Here is an 18,369-nt window from a genome sequence, read left to right as displayed (position 1 = left end):
AAAAACAGTTTTTAAGCCAGTTTCTTCATTTCTAAAGTGAGGATAATGGTACCTGCCTTGTAGAGTTGTTGTGAAGATGAAATGAGATAATGTTTAGAAATACTGAGAACAGCATGTAGAATATAAGTGCTCAATAATGAATAATGACCACCATCATCATCTGCATCACCACCACCACCGTCACCATCTAATCATTATCACCACCACAATGATCATCATTATCATTATCACCATTCTCACCATGATGACCATCCAATCACCATCATCACCATCCTCCTCCTCCTCACCATCCTCACCAATATCACCATCCTCCTCCTCCTCCTCATCATCATCCTCACTATCCTCTTCCTCCTCACTATCCTCACCAATATCACCATCCTCCTCCTCCTCCTCACCATCATCGTCATCATCATCATCATCATCCTTGTGTAGATAGCTCTATACTAGGAATTAGGTACAGTAGTACCTAAGACAGAGAATATAAAGAATACTCTAGTTCATCCCTTTCTCTTAGTCTTTTGGGACCCCCCCATAATATTGCTTGTACTGGAAGATAAAATGCCTTTTACCATCAACTTCTTCTCCTACTAAATGGATGAAGGACGGGCCCTACTCACTAACCTTTTTGTTATTACTGTCTACCCTTCTTCTCTGACTTCTTAGAACCAAGTAGTTGTAATCACAGAATACAGTCTGTGTTTCCCCAACAGGTGTTCCACAGAGCACTATTCCAAGAGATGTTGGTTGGGGGTAGGGGCAGCAAGAAAGGAGAAATGTATTTTGGGAACACCGCCTTCTTTATCCCACCCTTATAGATCCACAGTGCATGTTACTATAGGAGACATCCTGCAGAGACCTGTTTAATGTTGCTCAAGTCTTCTGATTCTATGAAGTCAGGAGAAAAAAGATGGTGGGTCTGAGAAATGCTGCCTGAAACAAGACTTTCTCAGCCTTTCTGGAATTTCTGGCCTGATGGCTTAACTGTTAACCCACATTTCTTTACGAAAACACATGACTAGATTTACAGATATAGGCTACAATGACTAAAATGGTCTTAGGAGTGTGGAGGGACAGTGCCCCACTATTATTAGGATAGAGATCATGGTCTGTCTTGTTTTAGTTCCAATCTTGAAAAACAACTAGAACTGTGGTCACATTTCACCTGATTTCATGTACACTCAAGACTCTTCCATGATGACAACAACAGTAACACTGGGATTGGGGAGCCACTGGGTGTCGGGAGAAAACCAGCCCCCCTCTTCTCTGTGCTATATGTGAGGAGCAGGCACTAATATAAAAGTTAATCTTGTTTTGGCTTTTTTTTTTTTTTTTTAAGAACTTTACACCACCTTCTGGATTACTTTGGGGACATCCTGGCTAGGGATGTTGAATCACCCAGAGTAGAAACTCACTCCTCTATTCTCATTCATTGCTGTAAGAATGTCAGATTCATGCGGCCTCTCTGAAGGGCGATTTGGCAAGGCGTATCAAAAATCTTTAGAATGTTGGAGTCCTCAAGTTGTGGCCCTGGGCTCTCTTCCTTCTCACTCAACATTTTCTTCCTAAGTGATACCACTCACACATTTGACTTGAACCATCCACCCATCCATCCAGCCAGGATCCATTCCACAGACATTTATTAAGCACCCACTATGCGGCACATGTTCTCTGGGTTCTGGGGACACATCACTAATATTTATTTCCAGACTAGACATCTGGGGTGACAGCTATGTCCTTGGCACCTCGCCTCGGATGTCTCACAGGATCCTCACACTCATCTTCCCCCTCAAACCTGGTCCCCATGCAGCATTTCTGGATTTTAGTGAAGGAATCACATCTGTCCTTTTACACAAGCCAGAAACCTAGAGGGCTGCTTCTCTCTGTCACTTCCCTTCCAACCATATCCCATTCCACCCCTGTGGCCTGTTGATTTACCTCTGAAGCGCCCCGGGGATCTTCTCTCTTTCTCCATCCCCACCCCTGCCCTAGTGCGGGCCACCGTCATCTCTTGTGACAGCCTCCTGACTGGTCTCCCCGTGATCCTAATGCGCTGGCCACCTTCCAGGACATTTTCCACTCATGGCCAAGATAATTAGCTCCAAATGCAAACCTGTTCCATTGGTTCCTTCCTTAAAACCCTTCAGGGGCTTCTCGCTGCTCATAGGATAAAGCAGAGCTCCTTACCGGGGCCCTGCCAGCCCCTGCATGGCATAGCCCCTGCTGACCTCCCTCCCCTGCCCCGCCCAGCCCCTGCTGCCTGCCCCCATTTCTTTCAGCCCCTTGTGTTCTCCATGCTCCGCTAGCCCACCATGCTGCTCCCTTTACCCAGAATGCTCTCCTCTCCCCTCCCCTCCTTGGCAAATAACTCCTATGCATCCTGCAGATGCCCCACTCTCCCTGGCCAGGTCAGAGCCCTGCACTTTTCCTCTGTAGCAACTGTCACCTTTAAAGTGTTATGTGTGAGTGATTTTTCAATGCATGCCCACCCTATTCCTCCCTGAGACCATAAGATCTACAAGGGCTAGGATAGTGCCTGCTTTTTCCTCAATATTTTATTATGAAAAATTTCCAACATACAGTAAAGGGGGAGGAATTTTACAGCCAACACCCGATGACCTGGATTCCACCTGTTTCTGATCCCATTATATCTCTGCCCTACATGGTGCCTGGTGCCTAGTAAGCCTGCAATAAATTTTTGTTGGATGGAAGTGGTCCACATCCTTCCACCTCTAGGATGATAAAGAGAAGGTGAATGGGTACATGTGCAGTGATGTTTATTGCAGCATTGTCCATAAATGTGGAGAACTGGAAACAACTTCAATGCCTGTGAGAGAGGATTGGCTAAATAAGTTATGGTACACCCTACACAACAGGGTTCCTTGCCATCAGTAACAATGGTGATGTAGATCTGTGTGTATCGACATGGAAGGGTGTTCCTGATGTACCATTGGGAACAAAACTAAAGAAAATTGTTATAAAGTGACACTATTTTTTTGTAAAATTAAAAAGATCAATAAATGTATAGCTAGTGCCTATTCTACGTCAGGTACTATCCTAAGAACTTTACATTCATCAATGCATTTAATCCTCACAACTCTAAGGGGTGGGTACTCCTTATTATCCCCTTTTACAGGTAAGGAAACTGAGACATAGAGAGGGTAAGTAACTTGCTTAGAATCACACAGCTATTTCCACGGGAAAATGCCTTAGAAGTTGTGCACAAACTGTAACAGTAGTGACAATATCAAATGCTGGCAAGGATGAGGAGCAACAGGAACTCTCATTCACTGCTGGTGGGAATGCAAAATGGTCCAGCCACTTTGGAAGACAGTTTGGTGGATTCTTTAAAAACTAAACATACTCTTATCACATGATCCAGCAATCACGCTCCTTGGTATTTACTCAAAGGAGTTGAAAACTTATGTCCACAGGAAAACCTGCACATGGATGTTTATGGCAGCTTTATTCATAATTGCCAAAACTTGGGAAGCAACTAGGATGTCTTTCAGTAGGTGAATGTATAAATAAACTGTGGTACATCCAGACAATGGACTATATTATTCAGTGCTAAGAAATCAAGCCATGAAAAGACATGGAGGAAACTTAAATGCATATTACTAAGTGAAACAAGCCAGTCTGAAAAGTTGTAGGATTCCAACTATATGACATTCCGGAAAAGGCAAAACCATGGAGACAGTAAAAAGATCAGTGGTTGCCAGGGGCTGGGGGTGAGGGTAGGGATGAATAGGGGGAGCCCAGGGGACTTTTAGGGCAGTGAAACTACTCTGTATGATACTATAATGGTGGATACATGTCATTATACATGTATATGTATAACGGAATGTACAACACCAAGAGTGAACCCTAATGTAAACTATGGACTTTGGGAGATTATGATTGTCAATGTAGGTTCATCAGTTGTAACAAACGTACCATCTGGTGCCAATGTTGATAATGGGGGAGGCTGTGCATGTGGGGACAGTGGGTACATGGGAAATATCTATATTTTCCTCTTAATTTTGCTGTGAACCTAAAACTGCTCTAAAAAATGTCTATTAAAAATATATACATAATGTTAGTTAATTCTAAGAGATAGGATTTAGCATAATTTTGACTTAATTTTCCTTTTGCCTCTGTCACATTCTCAATTTTCTTCAGTAATCATGTCTCACTTGTGTATTTTTTTCCAGGAAAATCACTTCTCAAGTGGAGAAGCAAAGGCAGTCTGGAGAAGGGAATTGGCCACATACCTAAGAAGCCTCCTCAACAGATGTCCCATCATGATAAGATTCAATGCGACATTTTAGAGTCATGCAACTACGTGAGAAAAAAGTTCCAGTAACCTTTGTCGGAGCTGGACAGGTGGATCCCCACGTGCCGGAGGAGACGCTCCGTTTCCTCCAGCCAGGACAGCGACAGGCGCAGCACGTCCAGCACGACCTTCCGGAGACCCGAAACAGGCGGGCTCACCTGCAGGTCCTGAAGAAGGTCGACCTCCTTCTTCAGGTCGTTGCTACAGCAAGACATTCTCATGCAAGCCTGGAAAGAGACGAGACCGTGAGGAGCCCAGACACTGTCGCCAGGAACAGCACCTGACAAGGCCTGTGAAGAACAATGTTCTCGACTTTGTCGTGAAGCGGGCAGTGCCGCATGTGGGCCGCATTGGGATGGCACGGTTTTCTTTGCTTTTTTGGGCGGGCAGCTTTTACTTTTTTGGCACTCGAATTTGGACTTTTGATGGCCAAAGAGACCCCACTTTTAGGTACACATGCAATTCTAAAGCCAATTGCCAAGGACAGTTTGGCTGAAATGAGAACCAAATTTGGCTGCTTCTAGTCATCAAAATTCCTGCTGAGATCAACACACAGGCTGATCAGAAAGCGCGGTTTCCTGATTTGAAGGACTGCTGACAAGCCAACATTTGCAGAAACTCCCCAAATAGTAGCTGCTTATTTCCAGAGAAAGCAGAAGCAGCTGCCTGCTCTGATAAGCTGCACCCCGGCAGGGGGGCCGGCGGCGTTCAGACGGACCCCCTGGACCTGTCTCCTCCGGAGTCAAAGGCAACAGGGATAAGAACAGCCTTTCCACTGCTGGGCCAGAAAAGAAAGGCAAATAAAGAGCAGGAGCGTTTCTTTGGTTTCTCTGGAAATAACATGGGGCTATTTTTTTTTTTTTGCCAGGGCCCGGGGCTTCCCAGGGTCAGTACTTGGAGTGTCTCGGGCATTTTTTCCCTGGCCACACCAAGTTCACCTGGGAGGCATTTTTTTGAGGTCCTTTGTTTTCTGTTCTCGAGGAAGTTTCTCCAACAAGAAAAGAGATGGCCTAAAAAGCAGAGCATTTCTGCCCGACCTGCTCCTCTCAAAGGCTGGACGACTTCCCAAACGAGGAGCACAGAAATTAGACAAAGGGGACATTCGTGGAGAGCAGAGAAGGGCCACCTGGCAGCTGTCTAAAGACGTTCTCAGCTTCTCAATGTTCTCTGTGATTTCCTCCTGTTTGCAGTTGCTGAGCTGAGTCTCCTTCTGCAGGCTCCATTTTTTCTGCTGAAAGTTGATGTTGTCCTCAGTGACCTGGGTAATCTTCTCTATTACCTGGTGAGAAAAAGAAAAAAAGATTTAAAATACAGCGTGGCTCTGGGAGGAGGGAACCCGGGGAGCATCAGCTTAAGCTCCCATCTCAGCAGGTGGGGAGGGAGGTCCTGACACGTTTTGGTGATGACTCTGGAGCAGGACATGGGCTCTGTCACCAGGACACACTTCCCAGGGTCAGAGATGACTTTTAAGAACCAAAGGCCTGTACTGTTGCCATGAGTTTGTTCTAGATTCTTCTGCATTCTAGGAGTGATTCATAACACTGAGCCTGATGCCATGGGCTCATCAGTAGGAGGTCAGGTTCTCCTACAACCGACGAGAGCAGCCCACAGTGTGTACTCTTACCTGCACATTGACACAGAGGGGTGGGAAGAGTAATTGGAAGGATGACAAGGCCATCGTGACGGCCAGAAGTCCATCCTCACTGCCATCTTGCCTCTTCAGAAGGAACAAGCCGTAACAAATCATCTATGGTGAGGCAGCCCCTTTTCTCACAGGGCTAACGCAGGTTAACGTGCATGTCTGGCGACCAGAAATAGCCCTGAGTGGTTTAACTCGATTTTCACAGAAACATTTCAAGGGAGTTTAACTGGCTTTTACTTTAAAAGCCAGGAAATCCCATAAAATCAAAACAAATCTTTATGGTGTAGCAACAGTGTGAAAAATATGTGCCACCACAAAAAACAGAAGCATATGCTCCCAGTGTCTGGAGGCCCGGGTCCCCGAAGAAGAAAGTGAAAAGCCAGACAAACCTGTTGATCGGTGATGGGTTTGTCCTGGCACGGCTTTGCTCGTCCATAGGTGGCCTTGATGACCTGACTTCTGAAATGCTCCAGCTGCAGCACAAAGAGACAGCAACCAAGTCAGTGGGGCCGGGGGGCGCAGCTGGAGATGCAAGCCCAGGTGTGGCATTCCCATCACCGGGGTCCAGGAGAAATCAGTTAGAAGGGTCTGCACATCTTTCACGGTCACTATGGGTCATTAAAATCTTCACCTCTCACCAGAATGGGCAGTGCCCACAGATGAGAAGAGAACAGCAGGTTTAATTACTTTTTAGGCATGCCTGCCTAACCCAACCGACACACATGGTCAGTGCACACACGTCTCAAGCTCTTGGAAGAGCCACTTGCTGCCAATTATCCAGTGGGAAGTCCAGGGCCTGGAGCACTCTTCCATAATTGCTAAGTTGGCACCAGACTGTGAAATAAATATTGAGGCTGTCAGCCCAAGTAAATTGTGTAATCAGCAAAGGTGCCTGGGGAGAGGAGAAGGCGCTCCCTTCTGCCATTTTGTGCCTCAGACCATACCTGCCCCGAAGACTGTGTCTATTGTATTCATCTTTGTATCCCTAGAGCCTGGTCCCTGCCTGGCCCAGAGTAGATCCTTAATAAGTAATCATTGAATGCTTGTCTGCAGAAACAGGGGTCAAAGGTAGGGTCCTCCACTTCAGTTCAACCAGCTTTTATTGAGTGCCTCCTTGGTGTTTTCAGATTATGGTTGATGGAATTGCACAGTTAAATTAAATCAGGGTTTATAGAATTACAAATTCAAAGTGGCCAGGGTTCTATGAGAAGTGAGAGGCAAAGAAGCCCAACTTTCTCCAGTAATTTACCAACATGGTGGCCCTTGGCCTGGGTTTTTTGTTCACTGGCAAAATGTGGTCACTGAAGAGTCTAAAACAGACCTGAAGGGACCATAAGGGCCACTGAATCAACTTAAAAGTCAACAGGTAACAAGACACAGGAGTTTACAGCACAACTCAGAGTTCTGGGAAACCAAGCAGTGGAATGAGGAATCTCCTGAGGGCATCGCTGCAGTCAGCCTGCCAGAAGCCAAGCAGGGTGCCTCAAGGCACTCCAGGCGGTCCTCTGGTTTCACGGCCAAGGGGAGGGTCTGGCTCGCCCAAGGAGGAGGTTATGTAGAGAGGGCCCTCTGAGTGATGGTCCCCATTACCACCCTGTAGGGCTACTCAGAGGCGGATGGACAGGTCCTCCTGGAAGACGAGCTCAGTCCTGGAGTCACTTGCCTGGGAAAGGGCAGAACCTCAGACAGGGAGCAGGGGCCTGGAGACAGGTGGGTGGGGTGGGAAGGCAGGGCAGCAAAGAAAGGGCTCGTCCTCTTTCTCTGGAGTCTAGACCTGGAGGAATCTCAGTGTCTCTGAGGGTCCTCCTGGATGACCTCTGCCCAGAGCTCCAACCAGAACCTTGCACCTGGGCAAGTGGCACAGATCATGTCCCCAAGTCAGGTGTGTGTTGCAGGGTGCAGAGGGCAGGAAAGGTGAGGGGGTAGCCCAGGGGCGCAAAGGGAGGCCCAGAGAGCAAGCTTTCTTGCTGTTACTAGGGGGTTGGCATCCTGCAGGAGAAACGACACTGGGGGTGACGGTCGACATCTGTTGAAGGGGCTTTAAAATCTGTCATAGTCGGCATCATTATTTAACTTGCTTGTGTCTCTGACAAAGCCCAGTCACACTGCTGGTTCAGAACGCTACCAAATGGAACGGGTTTGGGGCCTGGGCTTGGTGGGATGAAGGGCTGCTTTAAGGATTGTGATTCTTAACCTTTTTTGGCTGTTCATAGACCTTTCTCAGAATCCAATGAATGAACGGTGGAACCTCCCTCCCAGAAAAAAAAAAGGCACAAACACAGGTACATGCAAAACATTCTTGCGTCCCCTGGAGCCATGGCTGCCAGGAGAGGACCCCTTGAGGAGGAGCCCAAGGCGGGCTGCCCTTGGTGGGCCCCCATCTTGGTTTCTCATCTGTTTTCCCTTAGCCTTTGGTAAAGTCTCATTTGCATGTTTTGGCCCTCACATCTGTGCCACCTTGGGTCAGAGCATTAGAGAAATGGCACCGCAGACCAGCCTGCTCACCACCCTGCCCAGGGACTTCTCCATCTAGCATGAGCTTGGACATTCTAGGGTTTTACTTAATTAAGAAAAGTGGCATTTCCTTATGGACACTGACGGTGACATCTGCTGGGGGCCCAGAGAAAGAAAGATTGTGGTAAATATCGGGACTGAAAATGTTAGGGAGAAAGTACGAGAAACACCATTGGGGTCAAGAGGCTCCAACCCTTCCCTAGAGGGACCGGCTCGGCCGGTTAACTGGGGCGGGCATTGAGCCAGGAGTGGCTGCCTGGTCAGGGTCTCGGGCCACGGCTACCTACTAGAGTGGGCAGCTTCCCAGCAGGAAAAGCCTCTTCAGTGACGTCCACTGGGATGCAGAAGCCACTCAATGTTTCTGCCCATGAGATAAATGGGAGAATTAAACCACGGCCATCTTCCTCCTCACTCATCCCCACCAGCCATTGGGGCAGAAAATCCATGGGGAACGTGGGCCAATGCAGGGGGCTCTGGAGCACGCCTACCTGACCTACTGCCCTTTCCAAATTGACTTTAATGAGGTTCTCTCTGTTCCCCATTTCTTGTAGCTGAAGCAATTTCCTTCTGGAATCCTCCTGAAGCTTCTCTTCAACCTGAAAGGATGATGAAAGCACGCGCTTGCTGCTAATGTGATCATAATGCACTCTGGGGAAATTCCTCTAGGAGGTCTAATGGCCGTGGGGGAGGCCCAGCGGGGTAGGGACAGCTGCGCACATGTGGCAGGGGTCACAAGCGTACACGGGGTGGAGGCAGGCCCACAAGATGCCGTCCCCTAGGGGAAAGGGCTGAGCCCTGCATCCTGGGCTCAACTACGTTTGTCCTACCACAGACTCCAGCTCAGTCCCTCACAAGCTGCATGACCTGGGAAAGTTATCTCACTGCTCTGCGACTCAGGGTCCTTGTCTGTCAAATGGGGATGATGATACTAGTACCACCTCATAGAGGTATTGTGGGGATTCAGAATGTTGGGAATAGTGCCAGCTGAGGGTTCTAGAAGTGTGCTGGGTATTGCTGTAACCTATACAAGCGGACGGGAACACCTGCCACGCAGCATCGTTCTAATGCCTTTAGTAACCGGCCCATGACGAGTACTTGGCAAATGTTACTATTGGGTTTATTATCATAACTATTTGTCATTATCACTTTTAGCACACTCACTAGAGGAAATCTGAGAGGCTTGCTAAGCAATGTCTATTAAGAAGCGCAGCCTGCAAAAGACGGCGTTGAAAGCCGGGACTCATTTCTTCCCCCAACTGCAGGTGAGCTTGGGAGTGCTCGATGCTACTCTCTGCTGGCTATTACAGGACCTGCCGCCGCTCAATTTATTTTCCAAAGATAAACCTTTTGAAAGCCCCTGCTGAGGCCAGGGTTCTGACACTATCAGGAAATGAGGCAAACTCTACTAAATAAACGAAAGGATTTTGTGCTGAAACAACTTCGCAGGCTATTTATTACAGGGCTGAAGAGGGGTCACACAGGTGTAATAAAAGACCCAGAAAAGCCCTGTAGAGCTTTCTTCTGAGTGCAGTGGAAGAACCTTTAGCTACCTATGTCACCCTGGAAAAGCCATCTAACCTCTCTGGCCTTAGTTTCCTCCCTGCACAATCCTCCCCGGTCTACACACGCTCCGACCTCTATTTCAGCAGACTTTTTCATACGCTGCAAATGCGAAGTCTGGCCCTGGACTCTGCCCTTATCTACATTCCCCATCTCAATGAACACCCCCCCATTCGCAACCCCAAGCCTCAGAGTCACCTCAGCTGCGGCCCCGCTCCATCTCTCACAGCCGAGTGCTCCAAGCCTCTCGCCCCGATCCCTCTCACATCCCCTCCACTTCTCCGTTCCCGCCCCGTGCAAGGCCCCGCCAGGCACTGAGAACCTCTGGCCTGTGATAACTGGCCTCCTCGCCTCTTGTTTATTTCCTTCCAGTACATTCTTCCTGGGACTGTGAGAGTTACCAAGCCGTAGAGCAGCTCCGTGTGATAGAAACGCTCCGTGTCTGTGTTGTCTAACACGGCGGCCACCAGCCACACCTGGCTATCAAATACTTGAAATGTGGCCGGTGTGACCAAGGAATTCAATTTTAAATTTTATTTAATTTTGATTAATTTCAACGTAAACAGTCACATGTAGCTAGTGGCTATGCCACAGTAATTGGAGTCAGACAAACCTGGCTTCCAATCTGGGCTTTGCCACTTACTGACTGTGTGGCTTTGGGCTAGTTACTTTACTAGTAAGCAGGAGCCTTGATTATTCCCTCATCTGTAAAATGGAGAGAATAATTTCTAGATCATAGAGCTGTTGTGAAGAGGAAAAGAGATTAAATGTTTGGCATAATGCCTAATATATGAGAAATTACAGCTATCATTTCCCCCAGTATTATTCATCACAAATGTAATCATATTGGTCCCCTGTTCAAAAGCCTTCCGTAGCTCCCCACTGCCTACGTGGCATACAGCCTGAGTCCAGAACTAATGCAAAACACCAAGCCAGAGATTCAAGAAGGCCCAAGAACTCCAAGAAAGGTAAATAAAAATGAATTCACACCTAGATAAATCATTATAAAACTGCTGGAAATCAAGAGAAAAGAAAATCTTAAAAGCACCCAGAGAAAAAAAGAGAGATTATACCATAATTAGGCTTATAAATGACTTCTAAATAGAAACAACAGGAACCAAAAGATGATAGAACAATACACCTAACACTATAACTGCCAATGCAGAATTCAATACTCAGTCAAAATGTGTTTTAAGAATGAATGAAGGTTATTTACCTCATTTTAAAAACAAAGAAGGTTAAATATACATTTTCAGACAAACAGACACACACACACACACACACCTGAGAGCATTTGTCATCAGCAGAGCCACATGGAAGGAAAACACTAAAGGGTGTTCTCCAGACAGAAGAAAAATGATCCCAGATCGATGATCGGAGATGCAGGAAAGACAAGCAACAGAAAGAGTAGTGTGTGGATACGAATATATGAAAATACTAATAATGTCTTTTGGGGTTTTAAATATAGAGAGTAGTTTGGAAAATGAAAACAATGGCGTATAAATCTGGAGGGGGTAAGTGAAGTCAAAGTATCCTAAAGTCATTGCATTGTCACAGAGAAGGGCACAATTATGAACTAATATTGGATCTTGGTAAGTCAAGAACGCATATTCTAGTCTTTAGGATGACCACTAAAAAATAGTACGAGAGTGAAGAACCCAATTAATATTGGATTTTGGTAAGGTAAGAATGAACACTACTGTCTTATTATTACTAAAATAATAGTAAAAGAGTGAAACATTTCCAAGCTAATAGAGAAAAATGGAATGATACCATCAACTCAAAAGAAGGCAAGAAAGGAGAGAAAAAGGAATATAGCACAGATGGTACAACTGGTGCTGAGCAAGAAGGTAAATTTAAACCTCAATATCCCAGCAATTACACTGAATATAAATGGACTAAACGACAAAGATTGTCAAGCTGGATTTTACAAAAATGATATGCTATGTAGAAGAGATCTATCTAAAACTTAAAACAGAGATTGACAGAAAAAGTACAAAAAAGATATGGTATGAAAACTCTATAACCAACAGAAAGCCAGTGTCACTGATGGAGTTACATTAATGACAAAGTAGACTGTAAGGGAACACATTACTAGAGATGCAAAGGGATAGTTTATGAGGATCAAGGGTTTTTTTCAACAGGTAAGTATTAACATCCTAAATTCATATGCACCTACTAACAGCCTCAAAAATATATAAAGCAAATATTGGCAATACTAAAAGAAGAAATACACAAATCCACAATTACAATGAGATTTTTTTTAAAACATATTTCTCTCAGTGGCTGATAGAACACAGACAAAAAAATAAATACGAGCATTTAAGTTTGAACAACATCATTGGCAAACTTGATTTGATAGATCAGTTCTTTTCTGGATAATCTTACAATTGAGATTTGAAGGAAGCCTAGGGTAGTGGTCACACATGGGAGCTTTGGATTCAGGTTCTACCATAACTGCTTTATTTGAGTGGACTAAGGTAACCTCCTTCACCTCTGTGAGCCTCAGTTTTCCCAGCTGTAACGTGGGTTAATACCAGTATCGACCACGCAGGGTCACTGTGAGGATTAATGGAGATGATGCGTGTGGAACTCCTGGCCCAACAATGTCCTTGCCGTCCATACCTTGCTCTTTTCTCGAAGCGTCTTAGAGATCATGCTCTGCTCAGAAAAACTCTTCTTCAACTCCTCCCTGAGCTTCCTCATTTCTTTCTCCATGTCTTGGATTTGCTGAAAGAGTTTCAACAACAGGGAAGTCAACTTTCCGACGGCAAGCAGGAGCTAGCTGCCTTCTGGGCTGAAAGGTCCGAATCTTCATAACTCATTTCATCGGGTTCATTAAGGCAAAAACCTAGTCTAGTATCAGCTTAATTCCTTCCCTTGGGGAGGAATTCTACATCTGTAGGGCACAGTAGACTTTTTTTCAACTGATATATTCAAAGTGCTGGGCAAAGGAAAATGATTAATTTCTTTTGAAAATCAGCATGGATCCTGGATTAAACAGTACAAGATATCCATAAACTCATTACAATCTTTTCTCTTGGGATATATTTTTGAGATCAATCTAAATAAGGGCTGTTTGGAAGACACAATGGGCACAGTTTGGGAGAAGAGAACAATGAAATGTTTCTTTTTTTCTGTTTGAGGCAGAGAATAGAAATGCTCCTGACACGGGGAAGAGCACGTCGCCTCTTCGTGTCTAAGGTGCTGTGTTTCTCAATGAATGGAAAGATATCTGCCTGGCGATGTGCGGGAGGATTCAGTTGGCATGGGGACGGAACATTTTCATTTTTTTTTCTTTTTTTTTGTGTGTGAGGAAGATCAGCCCTGAGCTAACATCCATGCCAATCCTCCTCTTTTTGCTGAGGAAAACTGGCCCTGGGCTAACATCTGTGCCCATCTTCCTCCACTTTATATGGGACGCCGCCACACCATGATCTGACGTGCAACGGTGCACGCCCGAGATCCAAACCCAGGCTGCCAGCAGTGGAGCGCACGCACTTAACCCCTATGCCACGGGGCCAGCCCGGAACATTTTCATTTTAATGGTCATATTTTCGTTGTATTTATTTTTATAGTCACTTTCTATATAAGGCAAATGATGCCTTTCCTTTTTGTCTTACTTTTACAAATTGGTGTAAAATGGATGTATTTAAATAAAAATACTTATGGAAGAATTTTGTATCAATAATAGTGCCTGTAGCTATGATAAAACTGTGACAGTGGAACATCACAGATCAGGGACAGGCGACCAGAGTGAATTTCTAGCAGCATATGGTGGCCAGTCGGCCACCTCCAGTCCCTGTCCCCATCCCAACCCCAGCCCAGCCCCAGGGGAAACCCAGTGAGGGAGCTAGAGCCAATGGCCCAGAGAACTCTGGGAGAGAGTGTTTCCTACAGTTTTTTCATTCATCTCCTCCTTGAGGCTAGAGGCAGCAAATGGAAGAATTATGAGACTACATTAACAAACAAATGGACAATCATAAAGCCCCAGAGCCCGTGCCATCTAAAGGGCCAAGGACCCCACCCAAAACCTGAAGGTCAAAGTCTAACATTTCTGCAGATAACTAGGAATGAGGAGGTTCAACTCACGGCTTTGCAGCGTTTTAACTCTGTCTCTTGGGCATCCCGGTGCTCCTTCTGGGCATCTTCCCTTTTTAACTCTTCTTTCAGCACTGAGCACTGTGAAGAAAACGGACAGCAAGGCCACGCAGAGTTGTCTGGGGGTCCACGTCCCCACACTTGCTCTTAAGAGCATTTCCTGCTATGTAATCCGACCACACCCCCAAATTCCAAAAGGCATGACCGTTTGTGTCTGATGGATGCATGGGATCCTGCAGGAGCTCCTAGTTCACTCCTCTCATTAGTTCTGAAAGCATCTAAATTCTTCAAAAGCCAGCAATCTACACCACAGGAAAAACCCAGCATTGTAGAGTCTGGGTTCTTAGGGTGGAGGGACTGGGATGATGTTCACTCCGTGACCAGCTGAGAGCAGCTTTCAGGAATACAGGGGGGCTCACTAGGGAACCTGGATGGCTCTTAGTGCTTTATGCAAGTTACGTCTCAAAGACATAACTGCCCTGGTAGTGGAGGTGTACACGGAACAGCCTTTCCGGAGGGCAATTCGGCAACTGGCATTAACAGCGTAAAAAGGTGCCTTCTTTTGACCCAGAGATTCCCACTTTAGTATTGTATCCTAACGACAATGACTAGAGCAATCAGAAAATCTGTAGATTCAAGGATGTTCTTCACAGCACTTTTAGCAACAGTGAAGAAAAAAAAAAGAAACAACCCAAGTGTCCGATAACAGGGGACCACTTTATTACCGTGTACATCCAGGAGAATATTATGTAGCTCTTAAGACCAATGACAAGGGCTTTTATTTATTAACATGGGAAAACAGTGAGTATTTAACAATTTAAAAAATGTGTATGGTATAAATTCACTGTAAGATATATATAATTTATTTATTTCTAGGTAATATATAGAAACAAGACTGAAAGAATATACATGAAAATATTAACACTGATTTCTCAGGATAGCATTTCCTTTCTTCTCTTTTTAATTTTGCTTTTGAATATCGTCTACTTATTTTTCTAAAATTAACACACATGACATACGTAATTTAAAAAATAGATAGGCATCCTGAATGATCATGAGGGCAATACCCTTGGTGGTAAGGAGCCCATGTGCTAAAGGCTGGCACGGGCTTAAGAAGAAGGTGGCACCTCACTCCAAGGTCAACGAGGAAGGGGAAATGGGAGAAAAATAATCCACGTGCACTTCAGGAAGTAGAACAGCCAAACAGGTGCCATTTTTCCATATTTCTTCCACTTGGCATCAGCTCCACAACCCATCCTCCTCCCCGACACACACACACACACACACACGCACACACATGCACACACATGCACGCACATGCACACCCCATACAAAACAGCGATCACACGTGCCTAGGAAGTCAGTTGGCTCAGGAGAAACAAATGCAGAGAGCTCGGCCAGGCGGCTGACCAGGCGCAGAGGCCAAAGAGCACAACTGAAATCAGCCTCCTACTTCTCAGAAAATGAGTTTGTTATCCCCATTTCGCAGATGGGACAATGGAGGCCAAACAAGTTACAATAAAAGAAAGCTCTGGGATTGGACCCTGGTCTGTCTGACCCAAAGCTCATGCTCTGCCTCTTCAGCTCCAAACTGGGTATGGTACTAAGCCCCAGATATTATTCCTTCGGCCTTTTCTTTGGAACCTCAAAATCTATTCTGGCCCCCCTACCCATGCAGACATAACTAACTGATCAGGCAGCCTCTGTGAATCTCTGAGTTGCCACCTGAGATGAAAGCTATCAGGTTTTACCTTAACTCGTCGAAACAGACAAATCAGACAAATACTGAGAAATCTTATCCTATAGGATCAGAATTCTAAAGTCAGGATTGAAGGCAAAATTTGCAAATAGTCAAAGTTACATTTAAAAAGCTCTTAACTTGCCCACCAGGTTCATTTTACAAAGAGGAATTCTAATACACACTGAAGTCTAAGGGAAGAAACAGAAGTCCGCAGGTCTGCATCTGGACCTTCAAACCTTCTGCTTTGGAGGCAACTATGGAAACCAGCGGTGGCTGGGACTGTGACGAAGCCCGGTGTGGGCATCCTTGCCCCCAGAGAGATCCTAGTCTGTTTTAATATTAAGCTTTGCAATGAATACATGCTAATAGATGTGTTTGTTGCTGGGATTAAACAAACTAATTTATAATAGGGGTTCAAAAAATGGTGGCTGGATTTGAATACACATCTTGCTTATTTTGAGCCACGTACATGCTGTTCTTTGAAAAGCTGCAAAGAACTTGGCCCCTTGCTTTCAGTCTTTCCAGGGGGGCATTTCATGTTTTGGCCCACCCAGCAGCTGTCCTCCCTATGCCCCTGGGCACTGGCCTCATCTCACCGTGGTGTGAGGAGGGAGTAACATTAAAGCCGGGGCCCAAAGTCAATGAGATGAGTACTTGTCACCGACAGCTACAATCCCATGATGGTGACCCAACACTCACTCTGGAGCTGAGGGCTTCGAGCTGGTGATTCTTTTCTTTGTTCTCACTTTTTAGTTGATTCACCTCCTGTTTTAGTTGTTGAACTTGCTCATCCTTTGCTAACACGTCCTTTTGCAAAGATGACACCAACCCTGTAGAAAAAAAGACCCACGGAGGTCAAAGAGGCAGTAGGATTACTGTTATTGTTGTCACTGTCAGCCAACTTGTGGACGAGCCCCCGCCAAGCCCAGGCCACCCTGGCACTTGCCTGGAGCTGAGGCGGTTGTCTCCAAGGACCCCAGAGCTAGAATGAGGATGTGGCCACAGTCCACTGAACATTGTTCGTTTAAGGCTTCAGTGAAGATAAGGAGATGTCAGGGAGCACTGCTGGGACAGAAGCCACCTTCAGGGGCCCCTGTGGGCACAAGCCTGCAGACCTGGGAGGAGAGGCCATACCATGGGCCTGGGGAAGAAAGGCCCAGCACAGGGAAGGACCAGGAGATGGGCTTGTGGCAGAGCGGACTGTTGGAGGCTACTGATGGGCTGGATTCACACTCAACTGAGTTTGGACCCATCTCCACCACTTATTAGCTTGGTGGTTGTGGACAAGTTACCTCACCTGCCACTGTATCTACCCACAGAGTTAATGTAAGGGTTAAATAAGATAATACATGTAAAGAGCATAGTAGAGTGGCTAACCCATGGTGTTTGTTACATGGCACCTATTATTTTTTGTGGTAGCCAGCTTCCAGAATGGCCCCAATGATCCTTGCCTCCTGGAATTCACACCTTGTAGAGCCCCTCCCACCCTGAATAGGCCTGAGTATGTAACCAATAGGATATTGTGGAAATGATGGAATGTAACCTCCCAGGCTGGGTCATAAAAGACACTGTGGCTTCCTCTTGGATCACTTACTGGGGGAAGCCAACCGCCATGTTGTGAGGACACTCAAGCAGCCCCTGGGAGAGGCCCACGTGGTGAGGAACTGAGGCCTCCAGCCAAAAGACACAGGAGTGAGCCATTGTGGAAGGGGATCCTCCAGCTCCCTTCGAGGCTTTAGATGACATGACACATGCTGATCGGTACTCAGCTGAAGACTTGAGGGGACCCTCTGCAGATATGGGGCTCTCTCTCTGCAGCCCTCTCCTCCCATTTACTCTGCCCAGCAAACCCTGCTGTGTTGGCCTCTCCAACTCCATCCCCTCAACTAGGGGCCCACTGGGCTCTGCTTGGGTTCCCCTCTCGGGGCTGTGGTCTGGCCCCTCCCTCCAGGCAGTCAGCTGGGGCAATCATAGGGCTCATCTTGTTTGCTTCCCCTCTCTCCTGGATCCCTGTCATGTGCTGCCTGGGGCCCAATACATGAAAACCACTGTTTCAGATATCTTTCCTGTTTCTTGTTTTTCAGTTGTTTCAGGCAGGAGAGTAAATCCAGTCCCTGTCACTCCATCTGCCCTGTTCGTTCTCCCCGCCTCTCTCATCGTGGAGGCAGCTGTTGTGAAGCCCTCTGTCAGCCTGGGCCCTGAGTGGCTACAGTGAGCACAGCCCCTGCTGACCCACGACGGACACAAGGTGGAGGCAGGAAACGAGCCTGTGTATTGGGAGCCACTGAGATGAGGGGCTCTTTGCTACCGCAGCATAACCCAGCCAGTGCTTCTCAAACTCGAATGTGCGTACAAAACACATGGGATCTTGAAAAAGAGTAAATTCTCCGTCAGGAGGTCTGGGCTGGGGCCTGAGACTCTGCGTTTCTCACAAGGACCCAGGGAATACCGACGCTGCTGGTCGAGGACCACACTTTCAGTGGGTCTAGTCCATCCCAA

At 46.4% G+C, this 18,369-nt stretch overlaps 1 protein-coding gene across 1 annotated transcript in view; it reads right to left on the bottom strand.

Annotated features, from left to right (window-relative positions):
* Positions 1–18,369, bottom strand: part of FHAD1 (forkhead associated phosphopeptide binding domain 1) — a 129,414-nt gene that overhangs the window by 52,514 nt on the left and 58,531 nt on the right. The window contains 7 exon segments of the mRNA XM_058552955.1: positions 4,344–4,539; positions 5,439–5,591; positions 6,344–6,427; positions 8,957–9,064; positions 12,654–12,758; positions 14,121–14,210; positions 16,570–16,700. Of these exon segments, the coding sequence (XP_058408938.1) occupies positions 4,344–4,539; positions 5,439–5,591; positions 6,344–6,427; positions 8,957–9,064; positions 12,654–12,758; positions 14,121–14,210; positions 16,570–16,700 (867 nt within the window).

This window comes from Diceros bicornis, chromosome 13 (genome assembly GCF_020826845.1).
Source record: "Diceros bicornis minor isolate mBicDic1 chromosome 13, mDicBic1.mat.cur, whole genome shotgun sequence".
NCBI classification, from domain to species: domain Eukaryota; kingdom Metazoa; phylum Chordata; class Mammalia; order Perissodactyla; family Rhinocerotidae; genus Diceros; species Diceros bicornis.
Note: the sequence above shows the minus strand (reverse complement) of the source record. Positions and strands in the feature narration are given on the sequence as shown.